The 23,724-nt window shown below is 34.7% G+C and overlaps 2 protein-coding genes across 6 annotated transcripts in view; one reads left to right on the forward strand and one right to left on the reverse strand.

Annotated features, from left to right (window-relative positions):
- The window catches only part of sdk (sidekick cell adhesion molecule), a 41,399-nt gene extending 22,659 nt beyond the window's left edge, over positions 1-18,740 (forward strand). Inside the window, exons 2-34 of one of the 4 annotated variants that reach the window (XM_018505656.1) lie at positions 2,699-2,794; positions 3,748-3,930; positions 4,005-4,218; positions 4,389-4,562; positions 4,701-4,909; positions 5,048-5,198; positions 5,582-5,709; positions 6,150-6,263; positions 7,026-7,145; positions 7,630-7,785; positions 7,932-8,058; positions 8,352-8,653; positions 8,898-9,083; positions 9,244-9,549; positions 9,622-9,948; positions 10,110-10,306; positions 10,439-10,648; positions 10,932-11,186; positions 11,335-11,563; positions 11,838-12,140; positions 12,347-12,527; positions 12,684-12,899; positions 12,971-13,167; positions 13,279-13,475; positions 13,601-13,840; positions 14,060-14,257; positions 14,385-14,526; positions 14,814-15,092; positions 15,455-15,475; positions 16,607-16,764; positions 16,923-17,085; positions 17,201-17,523; positions 17,594-18,740. In XM_018505656.1, coding sequence (XP_018361158.1) covers positions 2,699-2,794; positions 3,748-3,930; positions 4,005-4,218; positions 4,389-4,562; positions 4,701-4,909; positions 5,048-5,198; positions 5,582-5,709; positions 6,150-6,263; positions 7,026-7,145; positions 7,630-7,785; positions 7,932-8,058; positions 8,352-8,653; positions 8,898-9,083; positions 9,244-9,549; positions 9,622-9,948; positions 10,110-10,306; positions 10,439-10,648; positions 10,932-11,186; positions 11,335-11,563; positions 11,838-12,140; positions 12,347-12,527; positions 12,684-12,899; positions 12,971-13,167; positions 13,279-13,475; positions 13,601-13,840; positions 14,060-14,257; positions 14,385-14,526; positions 14,814-15,092; positions 15,455-15,475; positions 16,607-16,764; positions 16,923-17,085; positions 17,201-17,523; positions 17,594-17,836 — 6,545 coding nt within the window. In that variant the 3' untranslated portion in view covers positions 17,837-18,740. The remainder of the gene's footprint in view (positions 1-2,698; positions 2,795-3,747; positions 3,931-4,004; positions 4,219-4,388; positions 4,563-4,700; positions 4,910-5,047; positions 5,199-5,581; positions 5,710-6,149; positions 6,264-7,025; positions 7,146-7,629; positions 7,786-7,931; positions 8,059-8,351; positions 8,654-8,897; positions 9,084-9,243; positions 9,550-9,621; positions 9,949-10,109; positions 10,307-10,438; positions 10,649-10,931; positions 11,187-11,334; positions 11,564-11,837; positions 12,141-12,346; positions 12,528-12,683; positions 12,900-12,970; positions 13,168-13,278; positions 13,476-13,600; positions 13,841-14,059; positions 14,258-14,384; positions 14,527-14,813; positions 15,093-15,454; positions 15,476-16,606; positions 16,765-16,922; positions 17,086-17,200; positions 17,524-17,593) is intronic. The other 3 variants (XM_018505658.1, XM_018505659.1, XM_018505660.1) reach the window with 3 other exon arrangements.
- Positions 18,741-19,772: 1,032 nt separating this feature from the next.
- On the reverse strand, positions 19,773-22,976 carry LOC108759877 (aminoacyl tRNA synthase complex-interacting multifunctional protein 2). 2 transcript variants are annotated; one of them, XM_018505543.1, is made up of 4 exons: positions 22,575-22,976; positions 20,756-20,935; positions 20,385-20,595; positions 19,773-20,178 (listed from the first exon to the last, which is right to left on the reverse strand). In XM_018505543.1, exons 1-4 carry the CDS (start codon positions 22,803-22,805, stop codon positions 19,823-19,825), a joined length of 978 nt encoding a protein of 325 aa, XP_018361045.1. In that variant the 5' UTR covers positions 22,806-22,976; the 3' UTR covers positions 19,773-19,822. The 2 variants fall into 2 exon arrangements, with proteins under 2 accessions (XP_018361045.1, XP_018361046.1); XM_018505544.1 differs by having other exon boundaries at positions 19,774-20,178; positions 22,593-22,975.
- Between the last annotated feature and the right edge of the window lie 748 nt (positions 22,977-23,724).

The raw sequence follows: 23,724 nt of genomic DNA on the forward strand, positions 1-23,724 counted from the left end.
TATTAAACTAAAGATTAAAATTGAGATGTCTAATCAAAGCAAAATTCACTAAACTTGATATTGATTTTTTTCATATTTCTGAGATAAGATTTATTTAAATACATATAGACGTAGTTTTCCAACATCTGACTTTGATTGATAGGCGCTTCTCGCCCAATTGATTGATTTTTCTCTTGATTGATTAAATTCAATCTCAATCCCTAGTCTAGGTATAAGCTTAACTGAAATTAATCATATTGTAATTTCGTCATCAATTTGTATTCACAAAATGCTGTCTCCCAGAGACACACAATATTTATAAAATATTTATAAATATTTATAAAACTTATTTTGAATATTTTGTAAATATTTTTATAGTTTTAGATTGCAGATCATAAACATTTATTATAAATATTATTATGAAATCTTTATTGTAAATCTTGTAATAAATGCTATGGAAATACTTAATAAGACATTATAATTCAAGTAAAACGTACTTACCGGAAATATTTATTTATATTTATCATAAATATTATATTAGATATTTAGTCTATCTTTTAATAATATTTTGAATAAAGCTTTATATAAAATATGTATAAAATATTTATATAACATTTCAAAAAATGAAAATAGTAATAAATATTTATTATAAATATTCTATGCTCCAGTAAACTTCATTTTAGTCTGTCGTCTAAAAATCATTTTCGTGTAGGCAAAATTGAAACAATTACGAAATATATCGACATATGAGGAAGCGACAGCATATCATGTGTAAGTACCTCTCATCGATGGTGCTTATCGGACTGAATCGATATTTATGGCGGCCCAGGTGCGACGCGATCACACGATCGTCCATTCCTTAGAATCCGCCTATAATACAGCATGACTGATTGCATGGTGTGTGTGCGATTGGAACGCGAATCCGTGCATCACGCGGTGTATTATGTCGGAATAAATTGCCGGTTGAATGATACAATGATGTTCGGGAAACTGAACTACCACTCGTCACTTGCGATCGTCGTCGACCCGTAAATTGTTTTGTTTATACATCCGTAGGAATTTGTAGAGGATGCTCCACATTAATCATAAATTCACACTTTAGATTAGCAGACATCACTTCTATAAAGTTAACATATCCCAGTATTAAAATTTTGTTTATATAAAATCGCTCAATTTTTCGATTCGATTTTATAATATTTTTTAAAAGAAAATTATTTCTTGTGTTTTCAGTAAATAATAGTTTTTTTTTTGTAATAAGTATCATATTTTAAGATTATTATTAAGAAGATATTCTTTGTTAAAGATAGCTATAGACAGAATGATATTTGTCTGTATATAATTTTGCATCTTAAAGATCAAGAACTGTATTTTCTTCAAAGCTTCTCTTTTATCAGTAGAAAAAGGCATCTATTTTAAATACAACACAATACAGATTCTTCGGAGATTTTTACTTTCAGAAGTTAGACTCTTTAGAGAAAAATGTAGATTTTTGCTTCTTGAAAATCGAAGAGCGTACCTTCTTCGAAATTCAAATCGGTAGCTCGCCCCTTATTGTTCACGACGAAACCGTGGTTCTACGAGGAGAAGTTGCGACACCGGTGTACACTCGTGTGTCAAGATCACCAGAGCGTGGAACGTCCGGTGGATACGGGCGGGTGCACGTGTCGGCTTTACGTGCGTTGCATGTGACTCGGCACCTCGGCATCCGAATGCGGCCGTTCGCTCGCATTCTTTCCTCTCGTTCGTCGGCCTCAGTCGGCCTTTCTGGAGCGCTATAAATTATTGCGTCTCTCTTATGCACTCCCGATGACTCAGGCTGTCGGTCAACCATACGGAATTCACTTGTAATCATATGAGATTATAGTCGAATTTGCCACATATCTCAAAAATCAAAATTCTAAAATTAAATCGCGCTGTCGCGTCGTCTTCTTACACCGCAAGTAAACGTGTTAATTCATTACTTTCTAATGTTAGGTTCTTCCCGGACAACAAAAAGTGTCTAAAATCAGGTCATAAGACGTTTTTTGTGTCTAAAAGACGATTTAAAGACGTCTTATGTAATAATTGTAGACTTTGTGTTGTTTGGCTTCTCATTCATTTTCTTCCTTTCGCGCTCCGTCGTTTTTTTTTATCAAGTCTTATTTTTTATAGAATCAACCAGTGTTATATTGATATTTCTTAGGTTCTGTTATTCATACCAGATCAAACTAGAGATTGAGATTGAATTTGAGATTGAATTTGACCAATCGAAGCATCGTTCATTAAACTTGATACTGGTTTTCTTTTGTCTGATAGATTAAATTCAATCTCAATCTCTACTGATATACATATAAGATTCTACAAAATCACATTATTCTACGATTTATTTCTTTGTTCTATTTACCGTGTTTTTGTGTTATAATCTTATTCTTCTTGCGCCCTGATTGTTTTGACTAAAAGTAGACATCATGACGACTGCTTTGTATCTTATCTTTGGTATATCATGTTTTATTTATGCTCTTTATAATTATTCGAACTATTTATAGATCATTATTATTTATATATACGTAATAAAATTATTATTTATCCATGATATTACGAATTGCAAATTTGCTGCTAATCCGTAACCTATGCGAAATGCAAGCAATTCAAGACTAATCTACAATCTGCGCGATGTTGTAAGGCTTCTGTTAAACCATGAGATCGATCTGAAGAAGAAAAAACATTTCTCTGTTTGCAGAACCACTTCAGGAGCCGCGTTTCATCAATCAACCGTCCAGTAGTAGCAATATACTTAGCGAAAATCGCACGAAGTTTCTGCAATGCCAAGCGAGAGGTAAGAATCATGACCGTAACACTTAATCTGAAAATTTGTTAACATAGGAACAAAGAGAGAGAAAGTTTTTAAAAGAGTTCTTGGCGGTAATGAATTTTGATAACGATTTTTATCTGGAAAGTATACCTGGAAAGTATCGTGCATTTCTATTTACACTTGTTAAAAATTTTGAACTTATTATTCTGAGCAAAAAAAAATTTCTTTTTAACTAGATTGTTGTTTCAATTCAATGCTAGGATAACTTTAAGTATCGAGATCTTTGGAGATGCTGCTTTAAGTATTGTTTTTTTCATAAAAATGTGCTTTTAAAAATAAAAACCCATTGTTATTTCAATTTTGTTCATCAATTTCATCATTGTTAGTAGTTTAAATTATTCTCTCGTTAATTCTGGCAATAAATTGCCAGAAATTCTTGGGCTTTTAGTGCTTAAATATGCAATCAATATTGCATTGAAAAAATAAAATATAAATAGGCGAAAAAGACAAGTAAGGACCACAACAGCATCGGAGATAAGGTTCACCGCATGGCGTTTCATTGTCCTGCAGAAATATCGAATAACAGGCGGATGAGACGATGGTTAGATGGAAGCCATACCAATGTCCAACACCGTGTAATTCAATCGTTTGACCCTGTACTAATAGTATTAGATAACTCGCGAGCTGCAGCATCGTCCGTGACTTTGCATTGAATTATATTGACGAGTTTCTTCACATTAAATTATTCTTCTATTAAAGATTACTTAAAATAATTATTTTTACGCAGTTCAAAAAAATTGTAGGTCGCAGAAAATTTATTAATGAGAGAGACGATCTATACATTTTCTTGATAATCTTCATATAATTTTTTAATTTCTTTCCTCTTTGTTTTTTAATTAATTTTTAAACTAAGATCAAGCTAAACACTTGAGAAAAATTACTTAGGCATAAACAAATAACTTTCGTATCATCTTTAGGCAATCCTCAACCAAAGTACAAATGGTTCAAAGACGGGATGCCCCTCAACAACGAAGTCACCTCGGGCGAGCCTTATTACCGTATTCTCAGTACGCGGCGCGAGGATGCTGGGGTGTATCATTGCGTCGCAACGAACGACGTGGGGTCCATATTCAGCGATCGTCTCGTCTTCGCCGTAGCTTGTAAGTATCTCGACGAATACTACATCAGTATATCCACATTGTGAATTATGAATCGACATTCCAATTCGCTTCAGATATGGGCACGTTCGATGATCTCACGGAGAAAGTGGTGACTATCGAGTCGGGTAGCGCCGCAATTCTGGAACTACCCCCGATTGAGAGCCATCCTCCCCCTGCCGTAACGTGGCTCTCCTCGGACGGGACTCTTCTGTACGGTATAAAGTACGCTACGACTGATCACACATTGATCATACTAAACGCTTCGGAAAACGACGAGGGCTCCTACAGGTTTGTATGATTGATGCAATTAGCGCGCAACACTAGCTCATCTTATTTATAATAGCTCGTCCTAGTAGTTAATCCTTTGCTTCAGTTGCGGAGCATATGAACTCATTCTTTCAAAATTTCCGACCGACGAAGTTTAAACTTATATCTTTTTGATATTTATGATGATACAGAGCGAAGGCTATTAACACTCAATTGGGTACGGAGGTGAGCAGTCCGTTTTTTAAACTGCAAGTCATCGGCGATCCAAATGCGGAAGTAGCCCCTACCATAATCGTCAAGCCGCAGGACACGCAGATAATCAAAGATCAAGATGTCACGCACATATATTGCATCGCGAATGCCAGGTATTCGCGAATCTTTGTTTATCATTCTTTTATCATTCATCACTGCGTGATGATTTTTCTTCCCAATGCACAAACACAAAGTTTTCATTCAAGAGATTTGAAATTGAAGTTATAATATCGAGGCTACATCAATTTCAGATCCCTTCATGAATTAAGGACCTTATGGATGAAGGATGGCATTCCGATCGAGAACTCTAGAATATCGTACAGCTTTAATGATTCGTGGAACAGAACGCTCGCATTGATCTCAGCCAACATAACTTACACAGGAATTTATTCTTGCCACGTGGATTTGCGGAGTGGTGGTTATTCGACCATAAATGCGAGCGCTAAAATCGTTGTATATGGTAAGTATTATCGATGAACAATCCAGTAAATATCGGTAATATAATTATGTTTTGAAAAGTAAGAATACGCGACACTAAAGATTTTGAGTATTTTAACAGATCTGAATCTTTCCTAAAATTCCCATTACGTTTTCCTAGAAAAACCAACATTTATAACGGAATTAAAAAGGGAAACTCTGAGCGATTATGGGTCCACAGTAACGTTACCGTGCGACGCTAACGGTGTGCCACCTCCTACAATCACTTGGTTCCGTAATGCCGAGCCTGTCGATCATTTACTAGGAACCAGGTACGCTCCGGCAAATATTTGCTTTTGTAGTCATTGGAATGAGAGAGAGAGAGAGAGAGAAACAAAGGAAAAGAAAAATCTTTTAATTATTACTATTTAACTATTAGTAGAAACTTTTTCCTGTAAATTTAAAATTGTTGTATATGAAAGAGATATTTGTCAGTCATAAATAAATTTTCCTACTCTAGTAAATATTTTTATTATAAATTAAAAAATATACGTAATATTAAAAAATTCGTAGAAGGAATAATTTGTGTGAAGTGAAGTATATTAAATTTGGAACATATTTTATACAAAATATTTAAATCTGTTTTGCCTAAAAAGGAATCAGAATTCGAAAATTATTTAACCATTTTATTATTATTGTCTTTGTGCTTTTACAGATACTTAATGGAGGAAGACGGCTCGTTGACAATTAAGAAATTAAATATGGATGACTCGGGAATGTTTCAGTGCCTCGCGTCCAACGAAGCCGGCGAATCATCTAGTTATACCTGGTTAAAAGCGAAAAGTGAGTAATTTTTCATTGTTTCCATAATATATCGCGGAATTCTAAAAATAGTGAAAAATTATTACCCAATCCGCACACAGAGTGTTCGCAAAACACGCGAATTATAAAATACCAATCTTTGTTATTTTATAAATCAAGACTTTAATAAGATAGGAAATAATGGGAAATATCTTAAATACGCTTGCTAATATATAATCTGTTTTGAATACAAAGGGTTTAAAATTTATATATTGTCTATTTGTTGTCTTTTTTGATCGGTATAATATAAATTACAACATAAGTAATTTCTTATATTAATAGTAACATTAGCAAATTATACACCCAAATATAGATATTATATAGATATTATTTAAAGGAAATCGCGTTTTTCGCGGACACTTCGCGTAATAATGTCGCAAGCAGAGTTAATATAAATGACGTATTTTTTGTGTGCGGCACAGAAAAAGGATTAGGAAGCAGATTGAGAAACAGAGTTGCCCGCTGGGCGGCTGGCTACAATGTAGTCAGAGTCCGCCAGTCTGATCGCCGTTTTATGTTCTCTCAGTATCCAAACAGTAAGAATAATGCAGCGAGATTTCCACACTTTTCTTTTCCATTATCATTTTCGGCACATGCTTGAAGACTGCGTATAAATTTCACTTCACGATTTTTGCTTCTAGCAAATTTTTGCATAGCTCTGATAAAGCAAATAGCACCATGTTGAATATCAGTTTTAGATTATTTTAGAACATTTATTATTACTTCATGTTTATAGAATTTTAGCGTAAGACATTGATTAATTGTGCCTTCTTATGTGATTTAATGATTATTAATTTTAATTGTATATAGTTTAGTGTTTTTCTATATCATAGAATGAATGCCGATTTTTAAAGAAACATCAAACGAAATGATTTGTCGTGTTTTGACGTAATTATTCTTAGCACGCGTCTGCGACATTGCAAGTAATACTGACACGCACGTCCTATTTCCCTATATATATTAGGGATATATTTTCAATAAGATTTTTTTTCTGGATGTCTCACGATAAATGCTATTAGTATTTAGCATTTAGTGATTTATTTTATATGGCATTTATCATATACTTAGTTATAAGTTTGCGTAGTTTTGCTATTAAATATGTGTTTGTGTTATGCTTAAAACATAAGCTTGTATTTGGAATCAGCATAAAGAAATAGAGAAGAGGTGAGAATTACAGATGGGTTTAATATACATTGCAAGCGACGATTGATCACCCCTTTTTTCATTTGCACGTTGTGAGAAAATATTAGATATAGAGATTCGACGTTAATGACGAAACTTCTGTCTGTAATTTACAGCATCTGGACCGATAATGGAAAAGGGACCACAGAATTTAACAGTCTTAGACGGCAAAGATGCAACTCTAAGTTGCAATGCGATTGCGGCGCCTAAGCCAAATGTCACCTGGTATTATAACGGTAATTAAATCAAAGCAATTGAGTCATGTTCCGTTCGAGCTGCGATTAACATGCGTTTTTTAACTTGATACTTTTTAGTGAATATTAATGGTAATTAGTTGATCCAATATTGAGACGAATTCTTTTTATGTCTTGGGATTAGAACATCAAATCTGCTAATCTGATGGTGATTTTTCCTTGACATGAAGGGAATTGATATTTTAAATTTGTTTGGCTGAAGATGGTTCCAAAGTGAACTGAAACGTACTATTTTTGGAATAAAGATTTTACTTTTGGATTGAAGAATTAAGATTGCGTATTAATTATCACGCTGACTCTCATTCGCCCTGATGTTGGAGTTTTTCGTTGTCACTTTTATTATAGTTTTATTTATATGTGTACATGATTTTTATAAAAATTAAGATACACAAGATTAATATTATTACCAAACGCGCGTTTACAACAAATGCAATTAAATGTAATAGATGTTTACGTTTAATTGCAGATACAATGTCTGTGGAAATCGCTGGGAGAGTACAAGTCTTGGACAACGGCGATCTTTTAATCGCAGCGGTGAAACCGTACGACGCGGGAAAATATACTTGCATCCGCGCGAACGAAGCCGGTTCTGTCAATGGTTCGGCATATTTGACTGTTATGGGTGATTATTGAGACAAAATATTTAGAAACAAAGATCGAGCAAATCGGATGGAATCACTTTTCTTAAGATAGAAATCGATTTTTTGCTCAAACTTTGGTGACAAATGCATTATGCAGTTTGTCGTATATAATCTGCATCTGTTACAGTTCGGACTCAAATTATCCATCCACCTGTTGATACGTCCGTGCTTCTCGGGCGTACCGCTGAATTGCAGTGTAAAGTTTCGAACGATCCCAGCATCGTATACGATATGGCATGGTTTCACAATGGACAGTACGTATAAAGAGAAATATTATGCAAATAATATCAATTAAAAGTTTTGAGATCAAAAATTTAATAAATTTTTTTTAATGTGTCTGGTATTATTTTCCGAAACAGCGACTTAATTAAAATCTGATCTACTTAGGATATTTAAGAATTATTTCCATTATATATGCATCTTGAGTTTTTATTAAATTCATCAATGAAAAATTATTGATTTATAATGTCAGGAAAATCAGAGAGATTCTGGTGACTCTTCCGATGCTTGAAAATCTTAAAGTGATGTGTTCTGTGCGTTATTACAGAGTAATAAATACACAAGCGAGTCAAAGAGTGAAAATGCGGTCAGACGGCACTCTCGAGATCGTTACCGTTCGAGCTTCCGACGTGGGCGAGTATACATGCTCCGTGGTGTCGCCGGGTGGCAACGAAACACGATCTGCTCGTCTGAGCGTGATTGAATTGCCATTCCCACCGATCAACGTCGTGGCCACGCGAGTCGAGAGGATCTCGCCGCGCACGATCAACGTCACGTGGGTGCCCGGCTTTGACGGCAATAGTCCTACGAAAAAATTTATAGTCCAGAGACGAGAAGTGTCCGATCTAGGTAAGTGTAGTCTCCAAATATAAAAATTTAAATGTAAACATTTACCATAAATGTAATAATTGAGTTAAATATATTAGTTACATTTATATTTTCTGATATATATATTTCTTAACGTAACTGTGAACGTTATTACCATAAGTATGAAAAATACTACAAATTTTTAATTGAATATAAGTAAATCGATATTATATTTTTTATATCTTTATAATATAAAAAATATAATTTACTGTTATATTGCAAATAGGACCAATACACGACCCAATATTAAACTGGATTACTGAACGTAATAATGTATCCGCGACCAGTCGATGGATATTGTTGAATAATTTGAAAGCCGCGGCATCTTATCAATTTCGTGTTAGTGCCGAGAATAGCGTCGGTGAAGGTCCATCGTCAGCAGCTAGCAACATCGTTGTTCTACCCCAAGAACGTAAGTGATTAGGAAAATTAATCAAGTGATTATAATAGGAAATATAACAATATAATATGTCTTTGTTGTATTTTCATTAAAATATAGGCAAATGTATAGCTCGATCTCTGACGTGTACGTTGACATCCTACTTTATTTAACGTTTTATTTTTATTTTTAGCGCCCAGTGGTTCGCCCATTGGCTTCGTCGGCTCAGCACGTTCATCATCGGAAATAATAACGCAATGGCAACCTCCATTAGAAGAATACCGAAACGGCCATATCTTAGGATATATATTGAGATATACGCTTTTCGGATATAATGATAGCCCATGGACGATACAAAATATCACCAATGAAGCGCAAAGAAATTATCTCATTACAGATTTAATCACATGGAAAGATTATGAAGTGCAAATAGCGGCTTACAATGAGAAGGGCGTGGGTGTATATTCAAAAGGCTTGCAAATAAAAACCAAGGAAGGAGGTAATTAACGTTAAGAATTATAATATTATTATAGAACGTTATAAATCAGTTAAAGTGAATAATTTTTTATAGTCCCAGAAGCACCTCCCACAAACGTGAAAACGAAAGCGATTAATTCAACAGCGGTAAAAGTTTGGTGGAAGCCACCGAATCCTCAGAAGATCAATGGGATTAATCAGGGATACAAATTGCAAGCTTGGATTGGCGACAATTTTACAGATGCGACTGAATATAAATCGATGACTGTGCCGCCGAGTTTATTCGATCCGCTCGCCGAGCAGAACGCTATTATGACAGGTTTAAGAAAATACACTTTGTATAATATCACGGTGCTCTGCTTCACCGATCCAGGTGACGGTGAAAGGAGCTCGCCTGTCGAAATTCGCACTTGTGAAGACGGTACGTTTATTTTCAATAACTAGTTAAGAATTAATTAATTGTGCTGTATTTTCTAATTAAAAGATAATTTCTTTGATGTATATTTTTTGGTTTATTGTTTTGTAAAGATAAATTTATTATTAAAAAACATTATTTATCTTTATATATTATGATATTTATAGTACCTGAAGAAGTGGAGAATCTACAATTTGAAGATATCAGTGATCGTGCGCTAACAGTTAAATGGTGTCCCCCTAAAGAGACCAACGGAATATTGACATATTACCAACTGAAATACATGATTAAAGATATTCCGGATTCTTTGCGCGTCGAGAACTTCACGGCTGATGTGTTATCGATTAAAGTAGAACATCTTCAGGTAATCATCGATTTCAAGCAGCACAAAATTATAACAGAAATATAATGAAAAGTCTAAAAATTAGAAGTTATAAAAAAGATAACTTGAAGGATAAGAATTAAATGACTATTGCTCTTTTTTGTTTTTTCTTAGGCACTGACTCACTACAAGTTTGAAGTGACTGCTTGGACATCAGTTGGATCTGGCAAATCAAAAATAGCGACCATACAATCAGGCGTCGAACCGGTGCTACCAGAACCACCCACGAAGTTAGCGTTATCCAACATAGACGCATTCTCCATCGTGTTGCAGTTCACGCCAGGATTTGACGGAAATTCGTCCATCACGAAGTGGACAGTGCAAGTTAGTTAATTTATATCAATGCTTTCTTTTAAAAAAATCGGAGATTATTATTTATTGCATATTTTTATACAATTTTTAAATTAATGAAAATTCTATTGAAACAAAATTTATATCAAATATATCTGTTTACTCTTTCTCTTTCAAGGCTCGATATTTGAAAAGTATTACGTTAAAGTATATTTTGTAAAATTTATTTTTAAGACATTACGATATTCGATGTGATGGATAGAAGATAGAAAATAAATCAGAAGAAGTAATATGTGCATTACTATCAATTTCTTAGGCACAAACGGCGCGAAACTCGACGTGGTACACTATATACGAAGTATCCGATCCCGACGCCAGTACGATTACCGTTGATGGTTTGACTCCTTTCATGCAATATAAACTTCGTTTGATTGCAAATAACGTCGTCGGTGTCTCAGAGCCCTCTGAGCCGACCAAAGAGTTTCAGACGATTCAGGCACCACCCTCGCATCCTCCGAAAAACGTCACAGTTCGCGCGATGAGTGCTACCGAATTACGCGTTAGATGGATCGTAAGTATCGTTGTTGGATCGTTATGTAAAAAATATTTTTCTATTAATCGTCACTACTAAGGATATCGACTAAAGATATTGTATAGTGTAATATAGATTATACTATAGAAATTACATATGTATAAGAGTTATACTGTTTTCTGCGTAGCCATTACAGCAAATAGAATGGTACGGAAATCCGCGAGGATACAATGTTACTTATACGGAAGTACGATCGAACATATCGAAGAGTAGTATTATCGAGGATCACACCGCAAACTCGTACATTTTGGAAAATATGGAGGAGTTTGCTGATTATGAAATAGTGATGCAAGCATTCAACGATGTTGGCTCTTCGGCGGCGAGTCCAAAGGCTATTGAACGAACTCGTGAATCAGGTGAATCTTTCAAACATAATTGAACATAATTAATCGAAAAGGAACCAACTCTAAGAAACAATTTTTCGAATATAGTTATTTTAGATTTTTGAAAGATATCAGAGTGTTTAATGTTTCTAAAAATTTAACATTTCTAAAAATTAATTTGATAATTTAATTATTTTATATTGTTGAAACTCAAACGTTTGCGAATTAAATGATATAAGATCACTTTTAAATATTTTCTATACAATTCTGTAAGCTTTACAAAGATATATAATGTAATATCTTTTAGTTCCTTCCCTGGGACCGATAAACGTAGAAGCAAACGCAACTTCCTCTACGACTATTCTGGTGCGATGGGGTGACGTACCCGTGGAACATCAAAATGGACAGATCGAAGGCTTTAAGGTATACTACGGCGCGAATTCCAGATCTACTTTTCAGTACAAGAACATTCCCAGCAATACCACTTTTACAACCACTTTAACGGAACTTCGCAAGTTCGTCCAGTACCATGTACAGGTTTTAGCCTACACAAGACTTGGTGATGGAGCGCTGAGCATTCCACCCGTGAGAGTCCAGACCTTCGAAGACAGTAAGTGTACTTATTGCAATTGAACCTTTTCTAATGACAACAGTCGAGTTACGTTATAGATTATACTTTAATCATATAATTGTTATATGTTATTTATTAAATCTATTGTTTTATATACATATAAAATGTATATAAAACATATAGTGCAAAGCTAAAAAAATAAGATTCCATTATATCGTTATAATATATTCTATTTTGTTTCACAGCTCCTGGTCCACCGTCCAATGTATCTTTCCCTGACGTGAGTTTAACCACAGCGCGCATTATCTGGGACACACCAGAGGATCCTAACGGGGAGATTCTCGCGTACAAAGTTATGTTTAACTTAAACAACAGTCAAGATTCTCCTTTTTCTAGAGAATTTCCAGCGTCAGATAGAACGTTTAGGTACAAAGATTTTTTCCCATTTATCCATCTTGCTGAAATTTTATAAACTCAACATTTAAATAATAGATCTCCGTTCTAGATTGAGATGTATTAGGATTATATATAACAAATAAATAAGTTTTTGAATAAATATCGCTGTAATTTTGCCAATTTCAGAGCTGTCGAACTCAAGTCCGAAAAGTATTATATGTTCTCCGTAACGGCACAAACGAAATTGGGTTGGGGTAAAACAGCTTACGCGCTTGTATTTACTACGAACAATAGAGAACGTCCTCAAGCACCATCAGTACCGCAAGTGAGCAAGTCACAGATTCAAAGTCGTCAGATAACGTTTAGCTGGACACCAGGCAGAGATGGTTTTGCACCATTAAGGTAGAAACATCTTTCTTGCTTATTGGGATTTCTATTAAACTGCATATTAATCCCTCTTTTTGCTCCGATAGATATTACACAGTGCAACAGTCAGAGAATTCTGGACCATTCCAAATTATTCCCGAAAGAGTGGAACCCACTCTGACGTCTTACACGGCTAACAATTTAAAGCCCTACACACACTATCAGTTTCGTATTCAGGCTACCAACGACATAGGTCCATCAGAGTGGAGCAGTGAGTCTGCTCAAGTACAAACTCTGCCTGCAGGTGTATATCAAAGATAAAATATGAAACTCTCAAGGAAATATTTAGAAAAATTAAGAAAATCAAGGATTGAAAATTGAAATTAACATTAGCAAAAATATTACATTTTTATAGCGCCATCAAAGGGTGTCACCGGTTTGAAAGTTGTCCCGATAACAACATCCAGTGTTGAGGTTCATTGGAACATGATCGACGAGGTACATTGGAGTGGCGATTACGAAACTGGTGGTTACCGTGTTATTTATCAACCGGTATCAGATTTCCCAACGCCTCTTCAGGCGACGCCGAAAGGAGAAATTTTAGGAATTAAAGTACGTATAGGTATCCCTTCTTTATATGTCAATTTAAATTTTATAATGTGTAATATATTGAGATTATAATTGCATGCATTATTTTATAAATTTGATATAGTTAACATAATTCATTCTTGTTGCAGCAAACCAAAATGGTCTTAAGCGACTTAACAGAGGATCGATATTACGAGATTGTAGTGCTAGCATTTAATTCAGAAGGTGAGGGCCCGCCGAGTCCACCAGTCACTGTGTACGTGGGGGAGGCAGTTCCTACGGGGGAACCTCAGCATTTAAAAGCCGAGCCCATTTCTTCCACCGAGGTCCATTTGCATTGGAAACCTCCTCAAGCCAATATGCAAAATGGCGATTTATTAGGATATAAGGTAATAAAATAATTCCGCTCAGTTACACTAGTAATAGATTACTTTATATATACATATATATTTTGATATACTTTTTATGAATTCAATAATGGATTGTAATCTTGTGATAAATTCATAGATTTTTATTTTGCGTATTTAGTAATAGATTAATTGTTATAAATTGATCTTTATTAATTTTATGTGTGTTTATTATAATAAATAGTCTCGTTTTTATTACAGATTTTTTATTTAGTGACCGATTCTCCTCAAGATTTAGAGAAAAAACAGGAAGAAGAGATAGAAGTCGTTCCAGCGTCTTGTTTGGCGCACAACTTAGTTTTTCTTGACAAGTATACAGAATATCGCATACAAGTTTTAGCGTTTAATCCGGCCGGAGATGGCCCACGATCTCCGCCAATTACTGTGAGAACGAAACAGGTAATTTTCTTAGATATATTATGTCGTAAATATTCCATGATAATAGCAATGTTCAGTGTTGATATTTTTTTCGATAAAAACACATTTATAAACGGTATTTAAACTCTGGTATTCAACGTAATTGTAGGATATACCAGGACCACCATATCATTTGCAATTTAACGAAATTACCATGACCAGCTTGCGCGTTTCTTGGAACCCCCCGAAGTTACGCAATGGCGAGATAGTTGGTTACATCGTTACTTATGAAACTGCAGAGCAAAATGACCGTAAGACAAATCAATGTTTCTGTAAAAAAAAATCATTTAACGTTAAGAATTTAACTTTACATTTTTTAGTTATTTTTTTATTAACTATTATTATTTTTTTAATTATATTGTCGCCAGAACATTGCGCTTTAATTAATATATACTCAAATGTCTATCGTTCTTTATGACGAACACGTTAATTTTATTCCGAGAAAAGTTCATACATATATTAAACTCACTTTGCAAAGATTTAATTATGATATATTTCATATTTATCTTTTTGCTAACTTGTCAACATTTTATCTAAGGTTTTAGTAAACAAGTTAAACAAAAAGTAACGGAGACGAGTCTTCTTATTCAACCGCTGGAAGAGGAAGTGACGTATACCTTCATGGTTCGCGCGCAGACGATCGACTTCGGACCGCCGATATCCGGCAATGTTACAACTGGTCCGCAAGAAGGTTCGCCGATGGAGCCCAGCAATCTCGGCGTGACCAAGACAGTCTCCAGTGTGGAACTGCAATGGACCAATGGTGCTTCCGGCAAAGGTCCTATACTCGGTTATTACATCGAAACTCGTCGTAAAGGTAAATATATAATCTTTACACGCGATCGTCGTTTACGTTTATTTCAAAGGAGTTTAAAAAATTTGTTACAGCATCTGTTCAAAATTTTTTAATATTTTACTATTTATCGAAATTGCAATAGAAAATACAAAATGTAATGTAATTAATTTCTTTTATTATAACTAGTTTATGAAATAAATTTTGATCGCGAGCATTTGTTGGAGTTGCAATTTCACGAAACAAAAATATACGACTATATATATATATATAGTCTTTTTTTTTTAAATAAATTCAGCATAATATCGTCATATTATTTTACATTTGCGTCCAACTCGACTACCGGTTCTGCTAACACTAATACCGTCTTTTTTATAACTGTATAGCGATGGAAGAATGGCAGCATTGTAAGTGTCAACACACGTAACTATGCTGAGCATCAGTCATTGCATTTAGATGGTTTTGATAGTGAGATCCCTGTTAGCGTAACAATATCGCTTTTGACAGTCCGTTGTATATATTACTATGTGTACCACGTACCGTGGTCGTTTGGAAATTCCAATAATTTGCATGATAATGTCATAGCATGACATCGCCAGAAACCCATTTTACATGTTCAAGCAGGATTTTACTGAAAATATATTAACTTCATGTAGCGCTATAACATGATTGTCTATATCATTCTGACAAAGAAATGATTGATTATACTAGCGTGATTTGTTGTACTGTCCATTGGTAACGCCACAGTTTTTGTTATTTAGCCCCCCTTCCCTGCAATTAATCTCGTTTTTAACATTTTGGCGTGCAGATGTGTGCACACACGGTATTTCCTATATGTCGTATAATAGCAAAACAAAGAATACCGATGTTACTCTTCAAAACATTTCACACAGAAAATGGCCGGCACTCAAAGTGTTAAAATAGTCACCAGACTAATACGAGCTCCTACTTATTTGTTATACGTAATGTCTTATTTCTATCGCATTATTTTTTATAACTTTTCGCTAATTTGAGAGCAACTTTTTTTTAAGAAAAATATCAATGCTAAGTACTTGAATGATTGGAGGATTTGTGACAAATTAAGCCTGAAAGAAAAAATGAATAGCGAAATTATATTCTTCAGGGTTCCAAAACGTAACAGCCAAATATTATAACTACAACCGAAACTCTATCATTCACGTGATGTGAGCTAGAGGTAATTATATTTTAGAATGTTAGTTTAGAAAAAGAACATACAATAATTTTTTTATTATAATAAATAAATTATATGAAGTCGATCTTTTGCTACAAAATTCGATTTATTTATTTAATTGAGAGATATATGATATTGGAAAGACAGTTTCGAGGAAAAGTCGACTCCAAATTGATCGAAGAATCTGGCATTGAAAAATCATGTTGTACAAATGAGACATTCCGTATAAAAGGATTTGATTATACATACATATATATATAAACAAAATAATGTGTTTTCCGGAAAGGAAAAACTTTTTCCTTTGCTATTTCAAAGATTATAACGCGGTTTATGTATGTAATTATAGACGATTCGCGCTGGCAGACAATAGTTCGTACCAGCAATGGACCACTGACGGAGTATACCGTGTCTTATCAAAATTTACTGCCGTCCACGTCGTATTTGTTCAGAGTAATATCATACAATCGTTATGGAATCAGTTATCCAGCGTATTCCACCGAAACGGTAAGTTTTCTACTTAAAAAGAAATGATTATTCATTTGGACATTTTACTTTGTGAATATTCATTATTTTGACGTTATACTTTCATACATACATTTATTTATTTGAAGACACAATCTATTGCGAGCTAACATATTTTACTAATGGAATCACTTTATCAGATTTTGACACCATCGAAACTGTACCTGGAATACGCATACCTACAACACAGGCCGTTTTACAGACAGACCTGGTTCATGGTTACTTTAGCCGCTATATCAATTATAATTATTATTATGGTCATAGCAGTATTATGCGTGAAGAGTAAAAGCTACAAATACAAACGTAAGTTGAGTTTAATGTGCATATAAATTAATTCATATAAAAATTAGATTATGTTAGTAGACCGCTTATCTACAATTTGTTACATATAATTTATATATTAATAATTATACTGTAGAAGAAGCACAAAAGACTCTAGAGGAGTCGATGGCGATGGACGCGGACGACAGGCAAGAGTCGGATTTAGAATTGTACAGATCACGCCAGGGTGGAGGTGGTGCTGTTAATGCGGCAAGCGGCACTTTGGGTAAAAGAAACACATTGGCCCGGAAGGCAATGCATCCTCCGCCACCTACTATGCTGGGCAAATCGCCTCCCAGGCCTTCTCCAGCGTCGGTCGCCTATCACAGCGACGAAGAGAGCCTCAAAGGATACGATGAGAATCCTGACGACAGCAGTGTCACGGAGAAACCCTCCGAAATTAGTTCCACCGATTCTCAGGTAATTCTTCGTAAAACGGGCAAAGCGCATCTCTGACAACGTGAATCTCAATCTCGTTTTTATTTCACAGGGTTCTGAGAGCGAGAACGAGAGTGTGCAATCCGATCCACATTCCTTCGTGAATCACTATGCAAACGTCAACGATTCGTTAAGACAGTCGTGGAAACGGCAGAAACCCGTCCGGAACTATTCATCATACACGGACTCCGAGCCGGAAGGCAGTGCGGTGGTCAGTCTGAATGGCGGTCAGATCATCATGAATAACATGGCCAGATCGAGAGCGCCGCTTCCCGGTTTTTCGTCGTTCGTGTAATGAAATGAATTACCAAGATTACGTTAAGATAGGAACTTTTTTATTCCTACATCAAAATTAATATTGCAGCTACTTCGTTCTTAGCGAAGTCTTTTTTTTTTATAAATATACGTATATAGAGCGAAAGACTTACGTCGGGAACACGTGTGTTTCGCATGTATTCCCGCGACGGCATAGACTTATAGCAAACTGTAGGAAGCTTCAGGCATCTTCGTATTGTGATATATTGATACATATATTATTTATAATTTTCGATAAGACATTTTGCATTTAATAGATACTTTGGTACTTTCTCGAATTAGTTCAAGAATCAAACAGCTAGCGTACGAACCTCGTACGAATATTTTACAAATTTCGTGCCTATGCAGAGCAGAAAAGTGTAAGTCCAAATATCATTCTTTTTTTCAACAGATATTTCGGTCTTAGACTCTTCTATTTTTCAGGTACAATTATAGATACATGATTACATTCGATCCTGAGGATCTTGTATTCTTTAAAGGTATTTATATCGTCGACGTATTTATAAACGATAATCGGGATCGTGATATTGCAGAATTTTCAGAGAAAATATCAATTCAAACTCAACATTGCAATCGTTGGCCTATCATATCATTTTATTAATCTAGTAAAAACTTTATTATAAAGATCGCGAGTTGTGGGGCACTGTATAAATCCATTCTTATGCTGGCGTATTTGTATTACGTCAGACGTGCTTGTAAATATGTTATATACTTTCTGTAAGAATGTAGATTTTGTATAATGCTGCTATACATGTATTCAGCGGACTATATCTATCGCATTCGCATTTTGTGATAATACAGTAAATGCTCCATAATCGTGGGACTTACATTTTACTAAACTGTCACGAATATGGAATCGCGATTCTGAAAAGTAAAATGTGTGTAGAAAGACTAAAATTTGTCATAAAAATATATATATAAAATATTAATTATTTTATAATTTATATATTTATACATATATGAACATTTTTTGTCTTTCATGCATCTTGTCTAATTCATTTTATTTTAAAATAAGAATTACTTCTCAGAATTGTCAAAAAACGTTATCCATTTTATCTTCGTTATTATAATAAATGAAATTTCTCTTAGGCCCGTGAATAGGAAATATGCAAGTATATGGAGCTTTTATTGTACATAAATATATCATAGTTGAGATACAGTATTCATATCTTCTTAAACATTCTCGTTTTATTAACGTCCAAAGTCGGGGTATCGAACGGAACTACGACGATAACATACGTCAAATTTATTGTAACTGCTAATGAAATTTAAAAAACAAGAGAAAGAGAAGCCTAATCTAATTAATAATTACGAAGACTATTATCACTTCATGTTTCATTCATTCGTAAAAAACGATATAAGTATTTAGATATAATTTTATTTTAGATAATTGTATTTTTTTTTTAAAGCAAATTCTACGAACACGTCGTGAGATGTAACGAAAACATTTTCGTCTTTCGGGAAAATGATTCTACAGAAACACTTCGACGTTTCCGCGACACTGCCAGTGAACGCTTAGTGCAAATTTTAATTTAATTTATATACTTCCACATGCGTATTTGTAACGACATAAGAAAAAGTATAAAAATCAGCTGTAATGTCAATTGTACACGACATTGAGAAAAAAATATCTGTTAACCTTTTAATAAAAATTTATGACATTTTAGAAAAATTTTTCTATAACAAGCTGATTTATTTACCAATTTGGAATTATTACGTATTTGTAAAAGTCAATATATATATTTGTACAACTAATCTTTACATATATTTCTATATTATACTAGTTCATTAATTAAATTTTTTATAAATTATATATTGCCGACGAAGGAGTTCTTGTATCAGATGGACATATGTAAATTATAAATCAATAACGCACGATTTTATAAATGAAAAACAATATATTCATATCCATTTATTAACATATCAAAGTTTTTATAAAAGGGAAATAATTTATTTGTCGTAATTATTAATCGTCAGTAAAAAAACTTTCGCATCGTATGTACCACTCGTGAAGAACTGGCGGTAAATCTTTTACTTCGTGAAATTGTTTAATTAGAGACCACACTGCAATGTCTACAATGTTGAATCCACCCTTGCAAGACCATTTCTCAAATTCATTGGCTAATGTAATCAATCCATCTTTTATACATTTCTGACTATGTAAGAAATTGGTGAAGTCAAGCGCAAAGTCCAATGTTTGTGGTTGCGAGCACGTGCTTTCGTAATTGTGCGATTCTATCAATCTGCTCATTAATCTAAGAAAATTGACTTCACCTCTTATGGGACAGGAATACGTATTTACAATTGTCTCCATGTCCGGAACTAAAAAAGAATGCAATAAAATAGATATTTAAATAAATCGTTAAAGAAAAGTGTATTCTAATATAAACGGACGATGAAAAAATGATAAAAAGTTTGATTGTAAAAAAGTCTGATTTTTTTCCAAAATTTCATTGCATCCTCAATTAACGGAATAAATAATTATAAGAAAAGAAGCCTTTTTTTTAAAGACAAAGATTGTATCTTACCATCTTTCCATATTAATGTTATAAATTGTACGGTTTTTGTAAAAGGAAGAATCCGCTTAGAAAAAATAATAGGTATTTCATCTTTCATAGTAGAATGAGTATGGAATGTCACATTAAAGTGGATGTCTTTCCAAAGTTTCTGCAAAGCCAGTATTGAATATGGCGGTTTTCTTGGATTGACATTCAGTACTACATGGCTGATGACTGCTTTCTGTAAATGCACAACTGTCCCTAATTTGAGCCTTCTTATGCAACAATTAAATAAAAATGCAATTTTATTATAAATGGTGTAGCAATTGATGCATTAATCATAATTACTAATTAAATGTGACATTTAGCGAGCAATTATAGTTAATGCATTAATTGTTAACCTGGACTTCTACAGAATCTTTCACTTCCGTCTGATTAGATTGTTTGACTTCCATTTGATTAGACGGATTAGACTGTTTCAAGAAATGGCATAATGTAGAGACTTGCTTTTTGAGTTCCGCTAATTGGTTAAGAATTTTCTCTTGTCTAGCTTCTAATAATCCATATTCTGGTAAAGGTGCCTAAAAAGAAAAATATTAATTATTATATTATATTCTACTTATACATTACTTTATATTCTGTATAAAGACATTTATTCAACATATTTAAATCAAACATTCGCCATACGCATAAATGTTAAAAAAACTACATCACAATGAATTTACGAAATGTATCAACAATGTTCAAGATTTTTAATCAAGGGAGTGTATTGATATTCATGTCTGCTGTCTTTGTTTTTTTAAATAAAGGTACGAAAAGGAAAACAATAGGCGTGAATGCTAATACATGTTGAGTCAAAGTTTATGTATGATACCTGTGCCATGATACTTGCTCCTAACAATACAAACATAAAGTAATACGAATATAAAATCTAATGGAAAATTTTTAGGAAATTACAAAACAATATTAATAAGAAAATTCGAATGTACTCTGCTATATAAATAAAACATACATATTGTTCTAGATTTATACATACATATATCAACAATGTTTGACCCTATAAATTTCCAGCAAGATTAATTTTTTCTTGGTTCATATGCAAGATATGCTAAATCAAAATATCAATACAATAAGTAGATATTAAAGAATAAAAAAAATAAATTTAGATTTATATAAAATTGATAATTATCCTATTGCCAATGTAGACATAATAATACAATATAAATATCCTTCGTATTAAATATAAATATCCCAACTACTAAATCTAGATACATATATAAACGAAGAGATCAAAACTTTCAATGACCTCATCGAACACAGTATTTTTTAGCTGAACATTTTACACACTTTATTTTTCCTCTTTTCTTCTCAACAGGAAAAGAAAAATAAGAAAAATAAATCAATATCAAATAAAATGAACAGGTTTAATTACATGTATAATAGCCACATGCCAAGTTATCCTACACTCAATTTACCATGTACTGAAATTTTTGACAGATAAACACATAGCCAACATAAAATCCGGCAAACAAATATATTACGTGTGGAATACTTTAAAGGCAATAAAATTCCAACACCGGTTGGTTCACGAGGGCCGTCCAGTCAAGCTAACGGTATCAGTCGACGTAATGACATCAACTGATACCGTTAATGATAACGACGAATTAACCCTTGTTCGTAACGGCGGAACGAAATTCTTGTTTGCTTTTATCCAACCATCGCACTTTTTCGACAGTTAACGACAATCGGAATCGCGCATCTCCCTCTTCTGCGCGTGAAAATTAAATAGTTCACACCGCCGCGGAATACCGCCCGCGCTTCTCTCGCGCGTTCATGCCATATCTCAATGATTTCAATCGGCATGCCTTCTTTTCTGTTTCACGAAGCAACTTGCGCGAAAGACCGCCGACATTTCCCCCCGAGAATCACTTGAAAAAAAGGGATCCCAGGGGGGGAGGGACACATCGATCAAGCCTCTCGAGGCGGCGAGAGAGAAAGAGAAAGAGAACCGCAGCACGTCGCTGCTCCGCTCTCCTGGTCGATTACGGATCAGTGTGCCCGCGGAAATTTTCGGAAAGTCATCATGTCTCGCTCGTTCGGACGACCGCGGCCGCGGCCGCGATCGACAGCTCGCGCGTTCGCGAGTAACTGCGGACACGCGCGCGGCCACGGGCGGTATATCAGCCGCGGGTTCCGGTCAAACGGAAACGAAACGGCAACCTGCAGAAGGCGGATAACCTGCGAGACAACGGCGTCGTCGGGCATCTTGACTTCGGTGGCGGTGGTGTTGGCGGTATCGTGGCGACAGGGCCGGGTGTCGATCGTGTCTTCGTGAATATTTCGCATTTTGTACATGGAACTCGAGTGCGGAAACTTCGCGGGTAGGACAACCAACGGTTGCACCGGGTACATCCTCGTCGACGTCGTCGTCATCGTCGCGTGGTTGCTCATTTTTGCAACCGAAAACGATTCGCGCACGTCAAGTCGAAAAATCTATCGTCCCATGCCCGTTCCAGGTTCTCGTTCGCTCGTACTCGCGCACTCTCGCGCCACGTACGATCACGTTTCCTCCATGGCGTCGTGGTTGCGCTGCGCGCCGAGAGATGGCGCGCGAGCGGCGGTTTTCCGTCGGTAACCTCAATCTCATTGTCCGGCGACGATCCTTTTCGCGATATCTGGATGCTAGGACGCTGTCTATTTGGTGACACAAGTTTGTTTCTTCTTTCTTTTCTTCCTCTCCTTCTTAAAAGCTGTTAACTGGCCTCGTTTCTGTCATCGGAATCGATTCTGCCAGATGTAAAAAAAGACAAAAGGACGCATACCATTTCACGTTTATGAATCTTTCAATTAGTGGATGATGCAATCATCACATAAGTTGACACAAGGCGACAAGTGTCTATCTTTTTATTCATAGAATGCAAAGAAGGAGTATTGTATGTTTATGAAAAGGAAAATCCAAAAGAGGCTAATCATGTGTCTTTGCTTTATCACTTTTTACCTCTTGTTTACTTTTTGCCTTTTATACCTCTACCAATATTTAATTTACTCATCTTTTTTTTATTCTTAGAACTCGGAAAAGGTGAAAATTTAGTTGAACCTAGATTAAACTATTGTTAGAAACGAGCATTATCCAGCTTCTTCATTTTATTTCTGAGACAATTAGAGATAAAATGTCGATAAACTTCAGAGGGCCAGATAAAAACAAATGAATAGGAACATAATTGTCGATAAAATTGTCATAAAGAGGGAAAATAAGCACGAAATGAAAGCAAAGACTACATTTAGCCTTTAGATTTGAGCGACAAACTCTTGCGAGTTGAACTTTTTGCATAATTCATCTTTTCTATCTTTCTCTCCAACGTGAAGAGAA

The sequence above is a fragment of the Trachymyrmex cornetzi genome, unplaced genomic scaffold (genome assembly GCF_001594075.2).
Source record: "Trachymyrmex cornetzi isolate Tcor2-1 unplaced genomic scaffold, Tcor1.1 scaffold21, whole genome shotgun sequence".
Classification (NCBI taxonomy): Eukaryota; Metazoa; Arthropoda; class Insecta; order Hymenoptera; family Formicidae; genus Trachymyrmex; species Trachymyrmex cornetzi.